Source organism: Hypanus sabinus, chromosome 9 (assembly GCF_030144855.1).
Source record: "Hypanus sabinus isolate sHypSab1 chromosome 9, sHypSab1.hap1, whole genome shotgun sequence".
Lineage (NCBI taxonomy): Eukaryota > Metazoa > Chordata > Chondrichthyes > Myliobatiformes > Dasyatidae > Hypanus > Hypanus sabinus.
Genome location: NC_082714.1, coordinates 83,473,747 through 83,496,333, shown reverse-complemented (window position 1 = coordinate 83,496,333; position 22,587 = coordinate 83,473,747). Strand labels below are relative to the sequence as shown.

The following is a 22,587-nucleotide window of genomic DNA, read 5'->3' as shown; positions in this document are numbered from 1 at the left end:
CTGTGGCTAACCCCCTGCCCCACACGTCATGACGACTTTGCTTCTGTTCCCAGGCACGGGTCACCGAGAGGATGTCAGACATTCCCGAGGAAGACGAGACAATCAGCCGGATGTCACAGGCTGTGACGGAGGTAAGTCAAGTCCGGTTTCTGCCGGCGTGCGGTGAGGTACAGGAAGCAGTGGGAAACGTGCGGCATCACAGGCACGCACGGAACATAAATCAGATGTAAAACTGTACTGTGCAATGTAAACGTGTTATCAATGTACACACTGTTTATGTCACCATTCACAACCCTGAGGTTCAGTTCCTTCGGGCATCCACAGTAAATAGCAGAAACACAAAATAGAATCCGTGAAAGACCGCCCCCTACAGGACGGACAACAACCAGTGTGCAAATATAAATGATAGTAGTAACAATAGTAATAATAAACGTAATTACTATCGGCAACATGAGATGAAGAGTCCTTGAAAGTGAGCCTAGAGAATGGGGGAACATTTCAGTGTTGGAGTGAGTGAAGCTGTCCCCTCTGGTTCAGGAGCCTGATGGTTGAAGAGTAATAACTGTTCCTGAACCTGGTGGTGAGGGTCCTGAGGCTCCTGAACCTCCTCCCTGATGGTAGCAGTGTGAAGAGAGCGTGGCCTGGAAGGTGGGGGTTCCTGATGGTAGCAGTGAGAAGAGAGCGTGGCCTGGAAGGTGGGGGTTCCTGATGGTAGCAGTGAGAAGAGAGCGTGGCCTGGAAGGTGGGGGTTCCTGATGGTAGCAGTGAGAAGAGAGCGTGGCCTGGGTGGTGGGGGTCCTTGATGATGGACGCTGCTTTCTTACGACAGCACTCTGCGTAGATGTGCTCAGTGGAGGGGAGGGCTTTACCTGTGATGGACTGGGCCGTATCCACTATGTTTTGTAGTATTTTCTGTTCAAAGGAAGTGGTGTTTCCATACCAGGCTGTGTTGCAGCCAGTCAATATTCTCTCCTACACTTCTATAGAAGTTTCTCAAAGTTTTAGGTGACAAGCCGAATCTTGGCTAACATTGATGAAAGTAGAGGCACTGCCATGATGGTAGGTACGTGCTGGACCCAATATAGATAATCAAAAATAATAGCAATGGAGAATTTAAAGTTACTGACCCTCTCCACTCTGATCCCTGATGAGAACTGGCTCATGGACCTCCAGTTTCCTCTTCCTGAATCCAATAACAAACTCCTCGGTCTTGCTGACATTCAGAGGTGTTTGTGGTGCCACTCAGCCAGGTCTTCAGTTTCCCTCCCATGTGCTGATTCATCACCACCTGTAATTTGACAGCTAACAGTGGCGTCATCAGCAAATTCACATGTAACCCCCTGGGTCGTCTCAGGCTCGCTCAGCTTGTTCTCGTCTAGGGGGAGCAGCCTTCTGCCCCACCAAACTGGGTAATCAGCTGGTGTGGATGCTGTGTGATGTCCCCGCCTCGCCCAAAAACAGACAGTACACCATATGCGATTAAATGAGTACAATTTATAAAGGTTACTATAACTAAGTGATTAATAACGATACAGTATATATGAAGAGAAAATTAAAGAAAAGGCGCCAAACTTATCAAAGTCCAAACCACTTCGTGCACAGCCGTTGGAGCTCAATTTCTGAAGTCTTCTGGCCACCATTCAATCCCCTCCGAACTCCTCGACTCGCAGCTCAGGACCCTCCGAACTCCTCGACTCTCCAAACAGCTCAGGACCCTCCGAGTGGTCAACCAAGCACATCTAGCTTCATCCCCCCCCCCCCTCGGAGAATCTCCCGGCCTCGGACCCCCCTTTAGGGTCCGATCCTCGCCCAGCTTAGAGCAATGCGTCCTCTCTCTCGACCCCCTCGCGCCGATCTGCCCAAAAGCCCGTCAACAAAAGCTTACAGACTCAGAAGAAAGAACATTAATCCCCATTTGGTTTACAAAGGAATACCATTCTCGTTATCAGTAAATTAGCATTCCTGCTAGTTAACAAAAAGAAGAAACCCTCTTTACACACATATGGCCTGGAATTGTGCTTGGCCTCACAGTCGTAAATGCACAATGAGTGGAGCAGGGGGCTGAGCACACCTGTGCGGTTGGGAGGAGATGTTGTTCCCAATTCAAACTGACTGGGGTCTGCAAGTGAGGAAATCGAGGAGGTATTGAGACTTATTGAACAGTTTTGAGGGAATGATTGCATTGAGAGCCGAGCTGTAGTTGATGAAGAGCATCTTTGCTTCGGGACGTTCCAGGGTTGAGTGAAGAGCCAATGAAATGGCACCTGCTGTGGATCTGTTATCCCAGTAGGCAAATTGGAGCGGATCCAAGTTACATCTCAGGCAGGAGTTGAGATGTTTCATCACCAACCTCTCAAAACACTTCATCACTGAGGATGTAAGTGCTATGGAATGATATTCATTGAGGCAGGTTATCACACTCTTCTTAGGTACCGGTATAATTGAACCCTGTTTGAAGCAGGTGGGTGCCGCAGACTGCTGAAGCTGATGGTTAAAGGTACCGGTGAACACTCCAGCACAGGTCTTTAGTACTTGGCCACCTACCCGTCTGGCCACCTACCCATCTGGCCACCTACCCGTCTGGGCCAGGTGCTTTCTTGGGATTCTCCATCCTGAAGGATGCTCTCACGTTGGCCTCAGAGACTAAAATCACAGGGTCAGTGGGGGCTGTAGGAGTCTGTGAAGGTGCGTCCATACTTTGATGGTCAAAGTGAGGAATAAAAGGCATTGACTCATCTGGGAGTGATGACATTGTCACCTCTGTCGCTTGGTTTAATTTTGTTGGAGGTGATTGTGTTCAAACCCTGTCACTGATGTCAAGCATCCTTCAGTGATTCAAGTTTGCTCCAGAATTGCTACTTCACATGTGAGATGGCTGTCCATGAATCGCAGCTGGAACTCTTATACTTTACCTGGTCGCCAGACCTGAACGCCACTGGTCTGGCCCTCAGCAGATTGCGGACCTCATGGTTCATCCAGGGCTTCTGGTAGAGGCAGACTGCGAAATTTATTGTGGGCATGTGCACATGGTTTTATAAAGCCTGTGACAACAACCATGGTACATTGGTTCAGATCTCTGACCCAGTCCACCAAATGGAAGCAGTCCCACCACCCCTGCCCTGGCACCTGCAACTGCCTCTTTATTGCCCTTGACTCTAGAGCCCTGCTCTTTGGCCTCTGCCTATAGGCAGCACCCCTGGTGCTGTAGGGGAAATGTTGATGATGATTGGACAGATGTTTTTCAAACAGACCTGACTGAAGTTCCCGACAATGATGTGAAACGAGTCGGGGTAGACTGTTTCTTGTTTGCTGATGGTGGCACTCAATACATCAAGTGGCTGATAAACATTGTCTTTGGTGTTATGTAAACTCTGTCAAGATGACAAAGGAGAACTCTCTTGAGAAGCAGAATGGTTGACACTTAAATCATTAGTTGTTTCAGATCAGGGACCAAGATTGCAACAAGACCACTGTGTCCGACCACCGCAAAGAATTGATAATGAGACACAGATCCCCATCTTTTGCTTTCTCTGAAACAGCAGTCCGGTTCATCTTGTGCAAACAGAAGCCTTCTGGTCTTACTGACGTATCCAGCATGTCTAGAGTGAGCCATGTCTCTGTGAAACAGAGACTGCAGCAATTCCGCATTTCCCTCCGATACAGCAATCGTCCCTTTAGGTCCTCAGTTTTGTTCTCCAGTGACTGTACATTTGCTAGCAAGATGCTGGGTAGAGGAATTTCATGGCCCTCTGTTTGAGCCTGGTTTGGAGTCTGCCTGAGAGTTAAGTCTTCCAAGTCCTTCAGAAGATTGTGAATTTGCTAGTTCATTGAGATGGTTCAGAAAATGGTACTTAAAGGGAGATTACAGGCTGCAGATTGCAGTAGGAGTACATTTAGAAGCTTTGTAAGCTGCCTGCAACTCATCGCTGTGGTTCCCCGGCACCATCTTGCCTCTGTGGAGTTAGTGTGGATAGGGACTGGGGAGAAGGGTAAGCACACACTCAGGGGGCTGAAAGGATTGATGGACGAGTCTCCGGAATTTGGTTGGGGTGGGGCGAACAGGTCCCGATCTTTCCTGGAGATATCGATCTGTCCACCTCTACCTCAAAGCATCCAGAGACATCTTACAGGGTGTCCCATGTTCTTCCAAGGGAGAAATTTAATGAAGCTGAAGAGGTGGTTTGTAGTGTCTGTACCTGAGGTGGTGATTAGGGTTGTGCTGGTTGGTTCAAGAACCAAATGGTTGAAGGGAAGTAGCTATCCCTGGAGTAGTGTCCTGCTGAAGGGTTCGGTCCGGAGAGTCAATTGTACTTTTCCTAGATACTGCCTGGCTTGTTGAGGTCCTCCAGCATTTTGTGTGTGTTGAAGGGAAGTAGCTGTTCACTGAACTTCACTCATTTTCACTTTCAATATCATTGAAATGTTCTCGCAACCAACTGACTCACTTTCAGAGGACTCTGTATCTCATGCCCTTGATATTTTTTGCTTATTTCTTACTGTGTTTGCACAGTTTGTTATCTTCTGCACGCTGGTCGAAGGCCCAAGTTGGTGTGGTCGTTCTTTGACTCTGTTATGGTTATTATTCTGTAGAGTTATAGAGTATGCCCACAAGGAAATGAACCTCGTGGTTCTGTATGTACTTTGATAATATATTTACTTTGAACTTTGGGACCTCAAGCTTCTGTGCCTCTTGGAAGAAGATGGCCTGGCCCAGATGGCGGAGACCTTTAATGAGGATGCTGCCTTCTTGACACAGTACCTCCTGCCAGTACGTGGGAGGGATGTGACCGTGTCTGGTGCTCTCTATACAAGTGCATGCACACAGTGAAACCGTATTCACACAGCATCACAGGCACAAAGCGCCGGAGGCTACTGGGGGGGACTTTAAACTAGAATGGTTGGGGGGTGGGAATCAAATTGAAGAGATTAGGAGAGAGGAGGTTAGTTCACAAATAGAGAAAGCAAGTAGACAGTGTGTGGGGGAGGATAGGCAGGTCACAGAGAAGGGGAGTGCTCAGACCGAAGATGTAGGGGAGAAGGAAGAAAAAGATAATGAAGTTGTTTGCACTGTTAGGGATAAACAGAGAGTAAGAGGTGGAGAGTTTCTTAAATGCATCTACTTTAATGCTAGGAGCATTGTAAGAAAGGTGGATTAGCTTAGAGCATGGATTGATACCTGGAATTATGATGTTGTAGCTATTAGTGAAACATGGTTGCAGGAGGGGTGTGATTGGCAACTAAATATTGCTGGATTTCATTGCTTCAGGTGTGATAGAATCAGAGGGGCAAGAGGGGGAGGTAAACACAAAGTACAGTGCAGATGCTGTGGTCAAATCAACACATACAAACAAGCTGGAGGAACTCAGCAGGTCGGGCAGCATCTGTGGAAATGAGCTGTCAATGTTTCGGGTTGAGACCCTTTGTCCTGACGAAGGGTCCCAGCTCAATACGTTGACTGTTCGTTTCCACAGACACTGCCCAACCTGCTGAGTTCCTGCAGCCTGTTTGTATGTGTTGAAGAGGGGGAGGTGTTGCATTGCTTGTCAGAGAAAAATTACAGCGGTGCTTTGGCAGGATAGTTTAGACTATTTGGGAGACTATTTGGGTGGAATTGAGGAATGTGAAATGTGTACCAACACTTATAGGGGTATATTATAGACCACCTAATGGGGAGCGAAAATTGGAGGAGCAAATCTGTAAGGGGATAGCAGATATTTGTAGTAAGCACAAGGTTCTGATTGTGGGAGATTGACTGGGAAGCCCATTCTGTAAAAGGGCTGGATGCTTTGGAGTTTGTAAAATGTGTGCAGGATAGTTTTTTGCAGCAATACATAGAGGTACCAACTAGAGAAGGGGCAGTGTTGGATCTCCTGTTAGGGAATGAGATAGGTCAGGTGATGGAGGTATGTGTTGGGGAGCACTTCGGGTCCAGTGATCACAATGCCATTAGTTTCAATATAATTATGGAGAAGGATAGGTCTGGACTCAGGTTTAGATTTTTGACTGGAGAAAGGCTAACTTTCAGGAGATGCGAAAGGATTTAGAAGGAGTGGATTGGGACAATTTGTTTTATGGGAAGGATGTAATAGAGAAATGGAGGTCATTTGAAGGTGAAATTTTGAGGGTACAGAATCTTTATGTTCCTGTTAGGTTGAAAGGAACAGTTAAAATTTTGAGAGAGCCATGGTTTTCAAGGGATATTGGAAACTTGGTTTGGAAAAGGAGAGAGATCTACAATAAATATAGGCAGCATGGAGTAAATGAGGTGCTCGAGGAATATAAAGAATGTCAAAAGAATCTTAAAGAAATTAGAAAAGCTAAAATAAGATACGAGTTTGCTTTGGCAAGTAAGGTGAAAGTAAATCCAAAGGGTATCTACAGTTATATTAATAGCAAAAGGATAGTGAAGGATAAAATTGGTCCCTTAGAAAATCAGAGTGGACAGCCATGTGTGGAGCTGAAAGAGATGGGGGAGATTTTGAACAATTTATTTTCTTCGGTATTCACTAAGGAGAAGGATATTGAATTGTGTAAGGTAAGTGAAACAAGTAGGGTAGTTAGGGAAACTATGATGATTAAGGAAGAGGAAGTGCTGGAGCTTTTAAAGAATATAAATTGGATAAGTCTCCAGGTCCTGACAGGATATTCCCTTGGACCTTGAGGGAGGTTAGTGTGGAAATGGCAGGGGCTCTGACAGAAATATTTCAAATGTCGTTAGAAACGGGGATGGTGCCGGAGGATTGGCATATTGCTCATCTGTTTCCATTGTTTAAAAAGGGTTCTAAGAGCAAACCTAGCAATTATCGGCCTGTAAGTTTGACGCCAGTGGTGGGTAAATTAATGGAAAGTATTCTTAGAGATGGTATATATAATTATCTGGATAGACAGGGTCTGATCAGGAACAGTAAACATGGATTTGTGCGTGGAAGGTCATGTTTGACAAATCTTATTGAATTTTTTGAAGCGGTTACTAGGAAAGTTGACGAGGGTAAAACAGTGGATGTTGTCTATATGGACTTCAGTAAGGCCTTTGACAAGGTTCTGCAGGGAAGGTTAGTTAGGAAGGTTCAATCGTTAGGTATTAATATTGAAGTAGTAAAATGGATTGAACAGTGGCTGGATGGGAGATGCCAGAGAGTAGTGGTGGATAACTGCTTGTCAGGTTGGAGGCCAGTGACTAGTGGTGTGCCTCAGGGATCTGTACTGGGTCCAATGTTGTTTGTCATAAACATTAATGATCTGGATGATGGGGTGGTAAATTGGATTAGTAAGTATGCAGATAATAGGTGGCGTTGTGGATAATGAAGAAAGTTTTCAAAGCTTGCAGAGAGATTTAGGCCAGTTAGAAGAGTGGGCTGAAAGATAGCAGATGGAGTTTAATGTTGATAAGTGTGAGGTGCTACATTTTGGTAGGACTAATCAAAATAGGACATACAAGATAAATGGTAGGGCATTGAGGAATGCAGTAGAACAGAGTGAACTAGGAATAATAAAAACTCAAAATGCTGGCAGAACTCAGCAGGCCAGACAGCATCTATCGGAGGAGGTAGTGACGACATTTCGGGCCAAAACCCTTCATCAGGAGTGAAGTAACATGGGATGGTCGAGGGGGGGGGATAAGAAGTGGGGGGAGGGATGAAGTAGAGAGCTGGTAAGTGATAGGCTGAAGGGAAATGGGCTGGGGGAAGCTGGAGAATTATGGGAAATAAAAGAGAAAGAAAGGTAGGGCTGGGGGGAGATAATAGTGAGGGGGAAAAAAGAGAGAGAAAGAGAACCAGACTAAAATAATAGATAGGGATGGGGGTAAAGGGGGGCAGGGGTATCAACGGAGGTCTGTGAGTTGGATGTTCATGCCGGCAGGTAGGAGGCTACCTAGGCGGGAGATAAGGTATTGCTCCATCGACCTGCATGTGGCCTCATCTTGACGGTAGAGGACAGACATAGACAGACGTGTCAGAGTGGGAACGGTCGGTGGAATTGAAGGGAGACAGGGAGATCCCGCCACTGCTGGAGGACTGAGCCCCTGCCCCTCCTTACCCCATCCCTATTATTTTAGTGTGGTTCTCTTTCTTTTTCTCCCCCCCTCACTATTATCTCCCCCCAGCCCTACCTTCTCTTTTATTTCCCATAATTCTCCACCTTCCCCCAGCCTATCACTTCCCAGCTCTCTACTTCATCCCTCCCCCCACTTCTTATCCCCCCTCCGCCATCCCATGTTACTTCACTCCTGATGAAGGGTTTTGGCCCGAAACGTCATCACTACCTCCTCCCATAGATGCTGTCTGGCCTGCTGAGTTCTGCCAGCATTTTGTGTTTTTATTTATTTCCAGCATCTGCAGGTTCACTCGTGTTGCCTTTGAACTAGGAATAATGATGCATAATTCCCTGAAGGTGGAATCTCATGTGGATAGGGTGGTGAAGAAAGCTTTTGGTATGCTGGCCTTTATAAATCAGAGCATTGAGTATAGGAGTTGGGATGTAAAGTTAAAATTGTACAAGGCATTGGTAAGGCTGAATTTGGAGAATTGTGTACAGTTCTGGTCACCGAATTATAGATGTCAACAAAATAGAGAGAGTACAGACGAGATTTACTAGAATGTTACCTGGGTTCCAGCACCTAAGTTATAGAGAAAGGTTGAACAAGTTAGGTCTTTATTCTTTGGAGCTTAGAAGGTTGAGGGGGGACTTGATAGAGGTATTTAAAATTATGAGGGGGATAGATAGAGTTGACGTGGATAGGCTTTTTCCATTGAGAGTAGGGGAGATTCAAACAAGAGGACATGAGCTGAGAGTTAGGGGGCAAAAGTTTAGGGGTAACACGAAGGGGAATTTCCTTACTCAGAGAGTGGTAGCTGTGTGGAATGAGCTTCCAGTAGAAGTGGCAGAGGCAGGTTCGATTATGTCATTTAAAAAAAAAATTGGATAGGTATATGGACAGGAAAGGAATGGAGGGTTATAGGCTGAGTGCAGGTTGGTGGGACTAGGCGAAAGTAAGCGTTCGGCACGGACTAGAAGGGCCGAGATGGCCTGTTTCTGTGCTGTAATTGTTACATGGTTATAAATGCAGTATTCACAGGAAACCATCAATCATCCACTTTATACAAGAAGAAGTATAATTTGAACAAATACATAGTGCAAGATTACTGAGGTGTGATTCGGGTTCGAGACCTGGAGGTGTGGAGCTTCAGGTTTCTGGGCCTCCTGCCTAGCTATGAGAAGATGGTAAGTTCTGGATGATGGAGATCTTCGATGTTGGATGTCTCTGTTATCTTAAATTCTCTGTTGTCATGTTATGAGGGGGATGTTGCTGTATGTGGAGCTGGCCCCTGTGGAAAAAGATACGACAGCCCGGAAAATGTCTTGGCAGGTCTTATGGTGTTGGTCGACCAATCGGACTCTTCAGGAAAGTTCAGATCCTGTTCCTTTTCCCCCACTTCAACAGTACGCCAGAGACGTGCATCAGACCCTTTGGCCCACTGAGCCCCTGCTGACCCTCCTCCCCAGTCCCCATCCACTATACTCCTGGTCACATCACCCCTCCGCATCAGCGATCCACTCTGGGATTGTCCACCTTTGCCGGGAAAGGGTGAACAAGTGGAAAGCGCATCGGGAGCGGATTCGACGGGAAGGAAAAATGAGGTAAACTCTGCGATTGTGGGGAGCGGGAGGGATCGGGGAATTTGGGGGCGCGGGCACATGTGTCTGATGGTCCTCTTCTGTTCCCAGGCACAGATCATCGACACGATGGCAGATGTTTTCGAGGAAGACGACACGATTGGCCAGATGCCACCCGCTGTGGCGGAGGTAAATCAAGTAAAGTTTCTGCAGGAGTGTGGTGTGGTACCTGATGGGTCAGAGTTGACCGCGGTTGTTGTGCCCCAGCAGGGCAGTACGATATGGAGAGGCTAGGTAGCAGGCTGCCCCTCTCCAGGCAGCTGGTGAATCTAAAGTAATGGCAGAGACCGATAGTTTGGGACCAGCATCATCGCAGGAGATGCCAGTCAGATTTGAACTCAACATCGGACTGCGTTCAGGCCTCCAGCTCCACAGTTTGCTCTGGAGTTTAATCCCAAAGCCTGCCCCATGAGCGGGTATAACCACAGGGCCGCGGAAGTTTGAGATCAAAGTTCTCCTTCCAGATGAGCTGCCAGCCACGGCTGATGAGCCCCGTCTGCCTGAAGCGACCGGTATTAAGGCATCAGTAACCCGCCTTTTCCCCTTCTCCTGTCAGTAGAAACGATTCCCCCAGGCTTGATAGACAAGCCACACATGAAGGTCAGGAGCTGGACTTGGCTGCCAGAGGCTATTTGAGTGGCACAATATTTAATAGGTAGTGGGGGGTTCTCCCCATTAAACCCTGCCGTGACAAGCTGAAGGAACCAGGTGAGATACAGGTAACAATGAAAATCTTGCAGCGTCAGAGATACTTGGATACAGGCCACACACACAACATAAATAGGGTTTAAAGTATCATACAGCAAAAACAGACTGTGCAGAAGCAAGATCTTAGTGCAGACACGAGTCCTTGGTCCACGTTGTTCTGTTGTCGAGGTGGGGCTAGGGGATGCTTGCCAGCTGTTTCAGCTCCTCCTGGTTCTACTTTTGGGAACAGCTGCTCTCCAGCCCCTCCCAGCAAAGTGGGGGGAGGGGGTACAGGGAGAGGAAGGAACTTGTTGGATGGTTTGTTTATTTATTTAGAAATACATTGCAGATCAGACCCTTCTAGCCCAAAGTGCCATAACCCACCTATTTAACTAATCACAGGACAATTGACTGATTAACCAACCAACCGGTACGTCTTTGGACTGTGGGAGGAAAGCAGAGCACCCGGAGGAAACGCACGGGTTCACATGAAGGATGTGCAAACTGCTGACAAAGTTGCCGGAATTGAACTTCGAACTCCGACCCCTCCCCCCCAGTTGTGATGAGGGAATGGGGAAGGGGGGTGGTGAGGAAGTTGGGAAACCCTCTCTCCCATAACCAACTTCCTTTATTCTCTCTCCAGGAGATATCGGTGGAGACTCTAGGAGCTGGGGCAGACGAGTGGCTGGACGTCTCCCAACCCTCGGGTAGGAAGTCAAACAACTCCCCTCTCCCTCACCTCCTCATCCCGCCCACCTCCATACCCCTCTCACATTGCTCCACTATCTGACTAGGAAAGGCTGCACATTTGGAGAGGCAGGTCCCACACTGATTACCTTCCCACCCACTGTTCCCCATAGTTTGTATGTCTAGGCACAGAAAGATCCTGTGGAGAACCGGTTCCGCTCCCCCATCCAGGGCAGGGGAGTAAATGTTTCCCCCCTGGAGCGAATCTCCACACCCCTTCTCCTCACCTGACCTCATTCCTGCCCTCTCCGTATTTCACTGGCTCTTTTGCACGGGCATGGCGGTGGTGGTGGTGGGAAGAGGCTGCGGTCTTGGGAAGGCTGGGATTACAGTCGGCCCTCCTTATCCGTGAGGGATTGGTTCCGGTACCCCTCGCTGATACCAAAAAAACACAGATCCTCAAGTCCCTTATTCAACCTGTCTCAATGCGGTGGACCTTAGGACCCAGCGGTACCCCAGACCTTATTTAACCTGTCTCAATGCGGTGGACATTAGGACCCAGCAGTGAGGCTCTGAATCCGCAGTGTTTCTGTTCACAAAAATAATCACGATAATGATTGAAAATAAAGTGGAAGTAATAAAGTGATTGGAAAGAGGTGAAACACCATCGGTCACTGGAAAAGCGTTAGGCTACAGTTGGTCAATGATTGGAACAATTTTAATGGATAAAGTGAGAAAGGCCCTGCCCAGATGAAAGCTACAATTATTACTAAGGAACACAGTGGTTTAATTATTGGGTTTTGGGTTTTTGATCCTCCACATCAACCCGGCATGGAAAGAGAGTGCACTCAGGAGCGATCTGTCACTGGATCGAACTCGGAAACTTCTGTTCCCGAGCCCGGCGCTGAAACATGCGTACTTAAATGTTTTATATGCATAGAGAGGTAAAATATAATCTATATATTAAGAAAAATGTTTGACTAACTGATGCTAAATAATACTGGATGTACCTGTTCCGACTTATTTAGTAAGAGAACTTATGATTTTTTTTATCCCGATCCATGATAACCCACGCACATCCTCCTGTATACTTTAAATCATCTCTAGATTACTTATAATACCTTATACAATGTAAATGCTATGTAAATAGTTGTTATACTGCATTGTTTAGGGAATAATGACAAGAAAAAAAGTCTGTACATGCTCGAACAGCAAGTGCTGGAAGAGCACTTCCGGGTTTTCGCGATTCGCGGTTGGTTGAATTCGCGGATGAGGAGGGCCAACTGTAATTTTTTTCTCTCTTGAAACAGTGAGTGAGAATATTCTTGAGAACGCAGATGCGGAGGGTATCCCCTCGGACTTGGATCGAAACTATCAGGTGCCGGCCACACTGACCATGTTCCTCCCACCCCAGGTAGGTGGTTCTGAGAACCACACCCAGACGCTCGTCCGGGAATCTGTCTCCCAGGAATTTCATCTCAACCCAGGGAACCTCCAACACTGTCATTCCAACAGGAATGTCCGGAAAACCAAATCCCATTTGTAGTTCCAGAGCGTCACAGGTCCTGCGGTATTATATTAAGGGTCAGGTAAATTCTACTGCAAACACTCCCATGTCCTGGGACAGTGTGGAGGGAGTTTCACTGTGTCTAACCCCGGGAGTGTGTGATGGGACAGTGTGGAGGGAGTTTCACTCTGTGTCTGACCCTGGGAGTGTGTGATGGGACGGTGTGGAGGGAGCTTCACTCTGTGTTTGACCCCGGGAGTGTGTGATGGGACAGTGTAGAGGGAGTTTCACTCTGTGTCTGACCCTGGGAGTGTGTGATGGGACAGTGTAGAGGGAGTTTCACTCTGTGTCTGACCCCGGGAGTGTGTGATGGGATGGTGTAGAGGGAGTTTCACTCTGTGTCTGACCCCGGGATTGTGTGATGGGACGGTGTAGAAGGAGCTTCACTCTGTGTCTGACCCCGGGAGTGTGTGATGGGACGGTGTGGAAGGAGCTTCACTCTGTGTCTGACCCTGGGATTGTGTGATGGGACGGTGTGGAAGGAGCTTCACTCTGTGTCTGACGCCGGGAGTGTGTGATGGGACAGTGTGGAGGGAGCTTCACTCTGTGTCTGACCCCAGGAGTGTGTGATGGGACGGTGTGGAGGGAGTTTCACTCTGTGTCTGACCCCGGGAGTGTGTGATGGGACGGTGTGGAGGGAGTTTCACTCTGTGTCTGACCCCGGGAGTGTGTGATGGGACGGTGTAGAGGGAGTTTCACTCTGTGTCTGACCCTGGGAGTGTGTGATGGGACGGTGTAGAGGGAGTTTCACTCTGTGTCTGACCCTGGGAGTGTGTGATGGGACGGTGTGGGGGGAGCTTCACTCTGTGTCTGACCCCGGGAGTGTGTGATGGGACGGTGTAGAGGGAGTTTCACTCTGTGTCTGAACCCGGAGTGTTTTTCACACTTATTGTTACTAACTCATTACTCATTAGTAACCTCTGCTCAAAATTACCATGGCAGGTGAAAGAATAATTTAGAAAGTTACTGCAATTTGGGCAGGCGCTCTCAAAAAGGTTTGCTGCCATCGATGTAGGGTTACTGGAATCTCATTCCCCGCCTAGTAACCAACCATCACTTTTCCCCAACGCTTCTCCAGCCAGTAACCTGTCTTTCTGCCCTCTCAGACGCCTGGAGACTCCCAGGATGTCACGCAAGACATCTTAACAGAAGATGGGGCGGCGCTGGAGGGCGAGGCGGCACTCAGTGCAGCTGCTGACTCTCACTCCGTCACAGCAGCCAGTGGCGAACGCCGCGTGCTGGGAGGGACAGAGGGAGCCAGTACTAAGTCTCCAGGCCAGACCGTACCACCAGGTGAGAGCCCGCTCGCCCCAAATCAGACCCCATTGCCCTTCTGTGACTCTGCAGCCTGCGGCACTGCGAACTCTTTTGGTCCCCGTGCTGTGGGAAGGAGGAAACCGGGTGCAGCGGTGACGCCACAGAGCGTTGCCTGGGACAGTGTGTTTCAGTTATGAGGAGAGGTGGGAGAGTCTGGCTCTGTTCTCCCTCGAGCGGAGGAGGCTGAGAGGAGACCTGATAGAGGTGAGCAGAATTATCGGAGGGTAATTTTTTGTCCCCTGATGTGGGGGCTGTCAACAAAGAGGGCATAGTTTTTGGGTGAGAGGCAGGCAGCATGTGTTTTATAATAGAAATTTGGTATTGGTTTATTAATGTCACAAGTTCCAAGACACAATTTGTCTTGGACTAACCTAATGTTGATACATTATGTTCACCCTGTTCTTGCCTCTCGGTCCACGTGACAATAACAAACCAATTCCAATGCTAAGACACTGTGAAAAGCTTGTCTTGCACACTGTTCATGCAGAGCAGATCGTTACACAGAGCACTGAGGCAGAACAAGGTAAAACATCACAGAATGAAGTGTAACAGCTACAGAGAAAGTGCGGTGCAGGCAGACAACAAGGTGCATGATCTTCACGAGATAGATGGTGAGGCCAAAAGTCCATTTCATTGTACAAGAGATCCAATCAGGAGTCAAGTAATGGGGGGGGCAGGGTTGGGGGTGGTGGGAGCTGCCCCTGAACCTGGTGGGAGGGTCTTCGACTGTGCTGGCTTCTTTACTGAGGTAGTGCGAAGTGCAGACTGAACCCATGGAGTTTACATAATGTATGGAGCTGTAGTTCTGCAGTTCATGGGCAGAGCAGGTGCCAAAGCGAGCTAGGATTCATCCAGACAGTGACAGAGCTCAGTCTGGAGGAACCTTTGGCGGTGATGTGATCTGTATTACTGTGCAGTTAATATGTAAAAGCTGTGGGAAATGGGTTGGGATGGGTGCAGTTCATTTTAGATGCATTAAGGGAGATTTATTTGTGTTAGTTATCCGATTAAAAGTTAAGATCTAATTAATTTTGGTGTAGCCTCAGTCCACTGTGTGATAAAGTGATCTGTATAAACAATGCAAACAAGCACCCTTTCTCCACTTTGCTTTGATTGTTTTTTTAAAAAAAGCAATCGTTTGAATTTAATTTGTTCTACCCCACCCCACCTTGTTGCCCATCTCAGGACCCTTAAAACAAATGTGTTAATAGGATCACTGTCCCAGTCCATGGTCCTGATTTACAACCCTCCGGGGGCTGGTTCACCTGGTGTAAGACCGAGGGAGGGGTGGTGACAAGGAAGTGCTGAGCTGTGGGAGGGGCGAGAGGAAAGCCAAGCTCACTGAAGATTCTAAGCTTCAACCCCGTAATGCCTGTGGGATATTACTGTGCACATTGCTTCTGATACCCTCCTAATCGAACAACCCCCCACCCCCGGTCTCTGTGCAGTGACGCCACCAGTGAGAGACGTGCAGGACATCCAGGATCTGAGATCCCAGGAGGGGGCAGGGAGCGTCCGTAGGAGACAGTGGACCAGCTCCGGAAAGCCCAGCCCACGTCCGGCACTGGCTGTCCCAGCCGAGGAGGGGGACTGGGGTGGGGTCACCCTGAACAAGTGCCTGCTAGTGGCCCTGCTGCTGGTGGGTGTGGGCTTCGGGATCTTCGGTGAGTAACTGACCTCTGAGGTGAGGGGGGGTGGGGTGTTCATCAGAACAGGGCCATGTCAGAAGATTATTGTATCCCCTCACCTCCAGCGCCGGGAAACGGTCCCCGACACCCGCGGCAAAAATTGATTGGGAGCAGCCAGTGTCAGGGTTCAGGGGTTAAAGGTCATTCTTGTGGCTCAGGTGTGGGGGTTTAAAGATTAGCTTTATTTGTCCCGTTCGTCAAAACATCGAAACACACAGTGAAATGTTTGTGTCAATGATGAACAGTCCGAGGATGTGCTGCGAGCAGCCCACGAGCGACCCCCGGCTTCTGGTTCCAGCTTAGCACGCCCACAACTCACTGACCGTCACCCATTCTTTGGAATGTGGGAGGAAACTGGAGCAGCCGTGGGAATCCCAGCGGTCACATGGAGAACCTACAGACGGCGGTGGGAATCGAACTCTGATCATCTAATCGCTGTGAAGTGTTACACTAACCGATATGCTACTATGCACACTACAGCAGGGAAGTGTTCCCTTCGGCCCATCTAGATCCTCATACCCGGACCACAGCCCTTCAGAGCCCTCCCAACCATGTACTCATGCAAACTTCTCTTCACTGTTGTAATCAAACCCACATCCACCACCCCTTTGGCAGCTCGTTCCACACTCACACCTCCCTCTGACTGAAAAGGCTTCCACTGAAACGTTTCACCTTTCAGCCTCAACTTTGACCTCTAGTTCTAGTCTCACCCAGCCCGGGTGAGGAGAAGCCTGCAAGCATCACCTCATTTATACCCCTCAAGTCTGTACACCTCAATCAAATCTCCCCTTAATCTGCTACTTTCTACGGAATAAAGTCCTGACCTATTCTACCTTTCCCATTAAATCATGTCCTCAAGTCCCAACAGCATCATTATAATTGATCCCACACTCTGCCAAGCTTATCGATATTGGTCAGATCTTCACATGAAGGTTCAAAGGTAGTTGCTGGGTATGAGGATCAAAGTTCATTACAGATCAGACTTGGGGTCAAGGGTCAGCACATCTGGAAAGTAAAATAAATATTGGAATGGGTGAAGGCCGCTTGGCCCCTTGAGCCTGCCTGCTGGTCAATACGGTCGTGACCGATCGGTCCTCGGCCTCATCTCCTTTCCTGTGCCGGTTCCCAGTTGCTCTCAACACGGTCCCCAATCTCCCACCAGCATAGCTCTCCCCCCCCGGGTTCTACCAATCACCGTGAAAGTCCTGTCTTCTATTAAATATTTTGGGTAAAATAGCTAACCTCAGTGACTTTCCACAACTTTTGTTGGAGGATAAGGTAATATTCACTGAACCAAACTTAAAATTCAGGGAATAAACTTAACTTGAAACTTAATCAAATCATCTACTTCCAAAGCTCTAACCCTTGACCCTCATTAGGAGTCACCTATTGTCAGTGACCTTTGACTCATGGCTTCCAATGAGATTTCACCGTTGAACTTTGACATTGACCTTGCCCAGTAAGCTTTCGCCTTCGACTCACTTTCATTGATCATTGATCCTGGACTCTGGTGAAGAATCATCCATTTTCCATAGGCTTTGACCTGGTTGAATATCATCTGATTTCGTAGAGTTTTGACCCTTGACCCTTGACCCTGGTCACCCATTTTGAATGAGCCTCGATCTTAGCTGCTCTCAATTAGTCTTTTGTCCTTGAACCTAGCTTGGCAATGGCTGCTCCCAATGAACTTTGAACTTTGAAATGCCATTCAGAAGACCTCTCTCTGCTGTGCAGCTTGATTGGCTGATCACATTCGTGACCTAGAGTATATTAAAACCAATCCAAGAGGACAGATCGGGGACCTTACTGAAACCTGAATGATTGTGATAGACCTCGACAGGGTGGGTAATGAGCAGGGGTGTCTAGGACGGAGACGGGCAAAGTTTCAGACAGAGAAGGAGGGTTCAATTGGTTTATTATTGTCACATGTACTGAGATACAGTGAAAAGCTTTTGTTTGCTGTCAAGATAGATGTGAGTAAAAGGAAAGCAATGCAGAATAGAGAGAAAGGACGGTGCAGTCAGAGAATAACGTGCAAGGGTCACAACGAGGTAGATTGGGAGATCAGGGGTTTATTTTTTATTGTATGAGATGTCCGTTCAAGAGTCTGATCACAGTGGAGCAGAAGCTGTCCTTGAGCCTGGTGGTACGAGCTTTCAGACTTTTATATCTTCTACCTGATGGGAGCGTGGGGAAGGGAGAATGCCTAGGGTGGGAGGGATCTTTGGCTGCTGTCCGTGGGAGGGAGACAGGGAGGGGTAGGGGTAGGGGGTTGGGGGAATGTTCCTGGGAAGGCAGCTTCCTGTTCGATGTGTGACTGGCAATTGTACTTGACTTTCAGGTCCTGCTACCCACCGCAGACCTGGTGAGTAGTGGGTGTGCGTGCGTGCCGCTACTTCACCGGATGCGCCACTGACCCCATCTCCCCGCTTCAGCAAACTCTGGGCCGCCTTCCTCGCTCTTGTCTAAGCTCGCTATCTCTTGAATAGGGCTACAGCATTCAGGCTGTGGACTTCAGGAGGGGGAAGTCTGGGGGGGGCGGGGGACACCGGTCCGCATCAGGATCAGCAGTGGAAAGCGTGAGCAGTTTCAAATTCCTGGTGTCAACGTCTCTAAGAATCGACCCTTATCGTTGCACTCACAAAGAAGGCACGACAGTGGCTATACTTCATTGGGAGTTTGAGCAGACTTGGTATGTTAGCAAAGTCACCGGCAAATTTCTACAGATATACTGTGGAGAGAGTTCAGACTGTTTGCATCACTGTCTGGTGTGGAACGACCACTGCACAGGATCGGAGAAAGCTGCAGAAAGTTGTGAACTCAGCCGGCTCCAGCACAGGCATGAACCTCCTCAGCATTGAGGACATCTTCAAAAGGCAATGCCTCAGAAAGGTGGCACCTGTCCTTAAAGACGCCCGTCACCCAGGACATGACCCCTTCTCACTGCGACCGTCAAGGAGGCGGTACAGGAGTCTGAAGACACACTCTCAAAGTTTTAGGAACAGCTTCTTCCCTTTTGCCATCGGATTTCTGAATAAACAATGAACCTATGAACACTACCTCATTATTCTGTTCCCCCTCTCTCTTTGCACTGCTTAGTGGAATTATTTGTAATGTGCTTATTGTAATCTATAGTGTATTGCAATGCAAACCAACACATTTCACAACGTGTTCCCATGCCAGTGATAATTAAACCCGATTCTGGTTGTGATTCAGGTTCGGGTTTAAAATCTGGGCCGACATTCAGTGCTGTCAGAGTTAGCTGCTGTTTTTTTTTAGCACAGTACTTTAGAAACTTAAATTAAGAGAGGGTGGTGAGTCTGTGGAATTCATTACCACAGATTCTGTGGAGGCCGAGTCATTGGGTATATTTAAACTGGAGGTTGTTAGGTTCTTGATTAGTGAGGGTATCAAAGCAGAAGAATGGGATTGAGAGGGATGGAATGGGCCAAATGTCCTGATTCTGCTCCTGTGGTAATTGGCAAAACACGAGGGAGAGGGAGACGTTTGCAGATCAGGAACCTGGTGGCGGTGAGGAAGAAGCTGTTGAGGTCAGATTCTTCCTCTTGCTGCACCTGCTGCTTGCGGGCAGCATCAAGAAGGGGGCATGGCTTGGGGGGGTCCCTGAGGAAGGAATGCCACTATCCTGAGATATTGCCTCTTGTAGATGTCCATCGATGGTGGGGAGAGCCTCACCAGTCTCTGAGTCTTCCATATAACAATTACAGCTCGGAAACAGGCTGTCTCGGCCCTTCTAGTCTGTGCCGAACCCTTGCTCTCACTGACCAAAATAACCATATAACAATTACAGCTCGGAAACAGGCCGTCTCGGCCCTTCTAGTCTGTGCCGAACCCTTGCTCTCACTGACCAAAATAACCATATAACAATTACAGCTCGGAAACAGGCCGTCTCGGCCCTTCCAGTCCGTGCCGAACCCTTACTCTCACTGACCAAAATAACCATATAACAATTACAGCTCGGAAACAGGCCGTCTCGGCCCTTCTAGTCCGTGCCGAACCCTTACTCTCACTGACCAAAATAACCATATAACAATTACAGCTCGGAAACAGGCCGTCTCGGCCCTTCCAGTCCGTGCCGAACCCTTACTCTCACTGACCAAAATAACCATATAACAATTACAGCTCGGAAACAGGCCGTCTCGGCCCTTCTAGTCCGTGCCGAACCCTTACTCTCACTGACCAAAATAACCATATAACAATTACAGCTCGGAAACAGGCCGTCTTGGCCCTTCCAGTCCGTGCCGAACCCTTACTCTCACTGACCAAAATAACCATATAACAATTACAGCTCGGAAACAGGCCGTCTCGGCCCTTCTAGTCCGTGCCGAACCCTTACTCTCACTGACCAAAATAACCATATAACAATTACAGCTCGGAAACAGGCCGTCTCGGCCCTTCCAGTCCGTGCCGAACCCTTACTCTCACTGACCAAAATAACCATATAACAATTACAGCTCGGAAACAGACCGTCTTGGCCCTTCTAGTCTGTGCCGAACCCTTACTCTCACTGACCAAAATAACCATATAACAATTACAGCTCGGAAACAGGCCGTCTCGGCCCTTCTAGTCCGTGCCGAACCCTTGCTCTCACTGACCAAAATAACCATATAACAATTACAGCTCGGAAACAGGCCGTCTCGGCCCTTCTAGTCCGTGCCGAACCCTTACTCTCACTGACCAAAATAACCATATAACAATTACAGCTCGGAAACAGGCCGTCTCAGCCCTTCCAGTCCGTGCCGAACGCTTACTCTCACCTAGTCCCACCGACCTGCACTCGGTCCATAACCCTCCATTCCTTTCCTGTCCATACACCTATCCAATTTTACTTATATTGACAATACTGAACCTGCCTCTACCACTTCTGCTGGAAGCTCATTCCACAAAGCTACCACTCTCTGAGTAAAGAAGTTCCCCCTTGTGTTATCCCTAAACTTTTGCCCCTTAACTCTCAACTCATGTCCTCTTGTTTGAATCTCCCCTACTCTCGATGGAAAAAGCCTATCCACGTCAACTTTATCTATCCCCCTCATAATTTTAAATACCTCTATCAAGTCCCCCCTCAACCTTCTACACTCCAAAGAATAAAGGCCTAACTTGTTCAACCTTTCTCGGTAACTGAAACCCAGGTAACATCCTAGTAAACCTCCTCTGTACTCTCTCTATTTCTGTACACTGACGTAACCAGTGGGAGCACTGTCACTGAGAGGAGAAGTTTGTCCGTGTCTTCGATGCCTAAGCTCCTTAAATTTCCTGCAGAGGAGAGACGCTGATGTGCCGCCTTCATGAGTATGCCGGCCCCGGACTATCCTCCGAGATGTTGACAGCCAAGAGCCTGAAGTTGCTCACCCTTTCTCACCGCTGACCCCTCGATGTCCGTCCTCCAGACGTCCCCTTCATCGAGTCCACAGTCAGCTCCTTGGTCTTGCTAATCCTGAAGGCAAGGTGGTCGCCACACCTCCCACCCAGCTGAGCTATCTTGCTCCTCCCTCGAATCCTCACCACACTACGGGGCCAGCCCTGTTCGATGCGCACTTCCAGGTGCCAAAGAGAGATATCATAGTTGTCAAGCCTCTGGTGTGTTGATCCCTAATGGGCCGGAGAAATTCTGACAATCAGCCGTGTGGCACACTGGGTAGGAGTGCTGTCTTGTAGCCCTAGGGCCTGGGTTCAGCCCCCGTGTGTGTGTGTGTTCTGTGTTTGGAGCGCGTGGAGTCTACACACTCCTCTCTGTGATCACCTCGGTACCCCCCCCCCCCCCCATGTGCTGCTACTCCCTCCCACATCCCAACGCCACTTGGGTTAACTTGCCGCTGCAAGCTGCTGCTGTGGGGGGTAGAATCTGAAGGGTGTTGCTGGGGAGTAAAATTAGAGTAAATGCGTGGTTGCTGAAGGTCCTCTTCCCCCCGCCACCATGATTGGATGCTAGTCTGCTGTATCAAAGCTGGTCAAGAGGAAAATTGAGTAGAGCTGTTTACATAGGAGATTTCAACAGTGATCGGCTGGGTTGGGGTGTTAATTCACGCTGGGGGGAATGGATGGGGGAGAGGTTTCCCCAGAAGAGGGCAGTGTGGACAGTGGGAGTGAATGGGAAGGGGAGGAAAGGGTTCGATTCCTGCCGGGATTTGGGATCTGACCCAGCTTGGGATAGGACTTGACTGGACTTTCCCAAAGGAAGAGGACAGGAGGGTGGGGAGAATGAGGTTAGCTGGTAGTCAGTGAGGAGAGCAGTGGACTCCTGGGACGTGAGATGGGCGTGGAGCGGTGTTCTGGGGAGGGGGGAGTGGTTTGTGTGTCTGCTGCAAGCTTGACGCGCCCCTCCCACAACCAACTCACACTGCCTGATGACTGCTTGCATCCCCAGCTGCTTGCGGTGGGATAAACACCAGGATCTAAAGGGTTAATTCTCCAATCCCCACATGCAACCGGGACTCTCACACCCCCTTGCCACTCCTCGTCCTGCCCCTCCTCCCCCTCTCACTGCGGGCATACTGTGCGTGAGAGGGAGGCTTTCTGCAGAACAAACCTCCTCAGAGTAGTGGCCCGCTCGTTGTGGGTGTCCCTCCTAATTCTGAACTCTGACCTCGTGCCCACACAGACCAAGACCCCGAGCAGCTGGCGGCGGACTCTGAGCTGCTGGACAAGCGAGCAGCAGACGAGAATCAGCATCGTGCCGCTGACGTCCGCCCCGGGAGCTCGGTGAGGGGGTCTTCTGTTTGGTTTGGTTCAGGGGTGGGGTCCCATTGGGAGTGTGGACTGTGGGAGTGAATGGGAAGGGGTGGGGTCCCATTGGGAGTGAATGGGAAGGGGTGGGGTCCATTGGGAGTGTGGACTGTGGGAGTGAATGGGAAGGGGTGGGGTCCATTGGGAGTGTGGACTGTGGGAGTGAATGGGAAGGGGTGGGGTCCCATTGGGAGTGAATGGGAAGGTGTGGGGTCCCATTGG

General features: G+C 48.9%; 1 protein-coding gene across 1 annotated transcript in view; it reads left to right on the top strand.

Annotated features, from left to right (window-relative positions):
* LOC132399537 (pre-B-cell leukemia transcription factor-interacting protein 1-like) overlaps positions 1-22,587 on the top strand; it is a 44,256-nt gene that overhangs the window by 6,877 nt on the left and 14,792 nt on the right. The window contains exons 2-9 of the mRNA XM_059980006.1: positions 54-131; positions 9,727-9,804; positions 11,006-11,069; positions 12,360-12,463; positions 13,723-13,909; positions 15,382-15,597; positions 17,963-17,986; positions 22,241-22,341. Coding sequence (XP_059835989.1) covers positions 72-131; positions 9,727-9,804; positions 11,006-11,069; positions 12,360-12,463; positions 13,723-13,909; positions 15,382-15,597; positions 17,963-17,986; positions 22,241-22,341 — 834 coding nt within the window. The 5' untranslated portion in view covers positions 54-71. The remainder of the gene's footprint in view (positions 1-53; positions 132-9,726; positions 9,805-11,005; positions 11,070-12,359; positions 12,464-13,722; positions 13,910-15,381; positions 15,598-17,962; positions 17,987-22,240; positions 22,342-22,587) is intronic.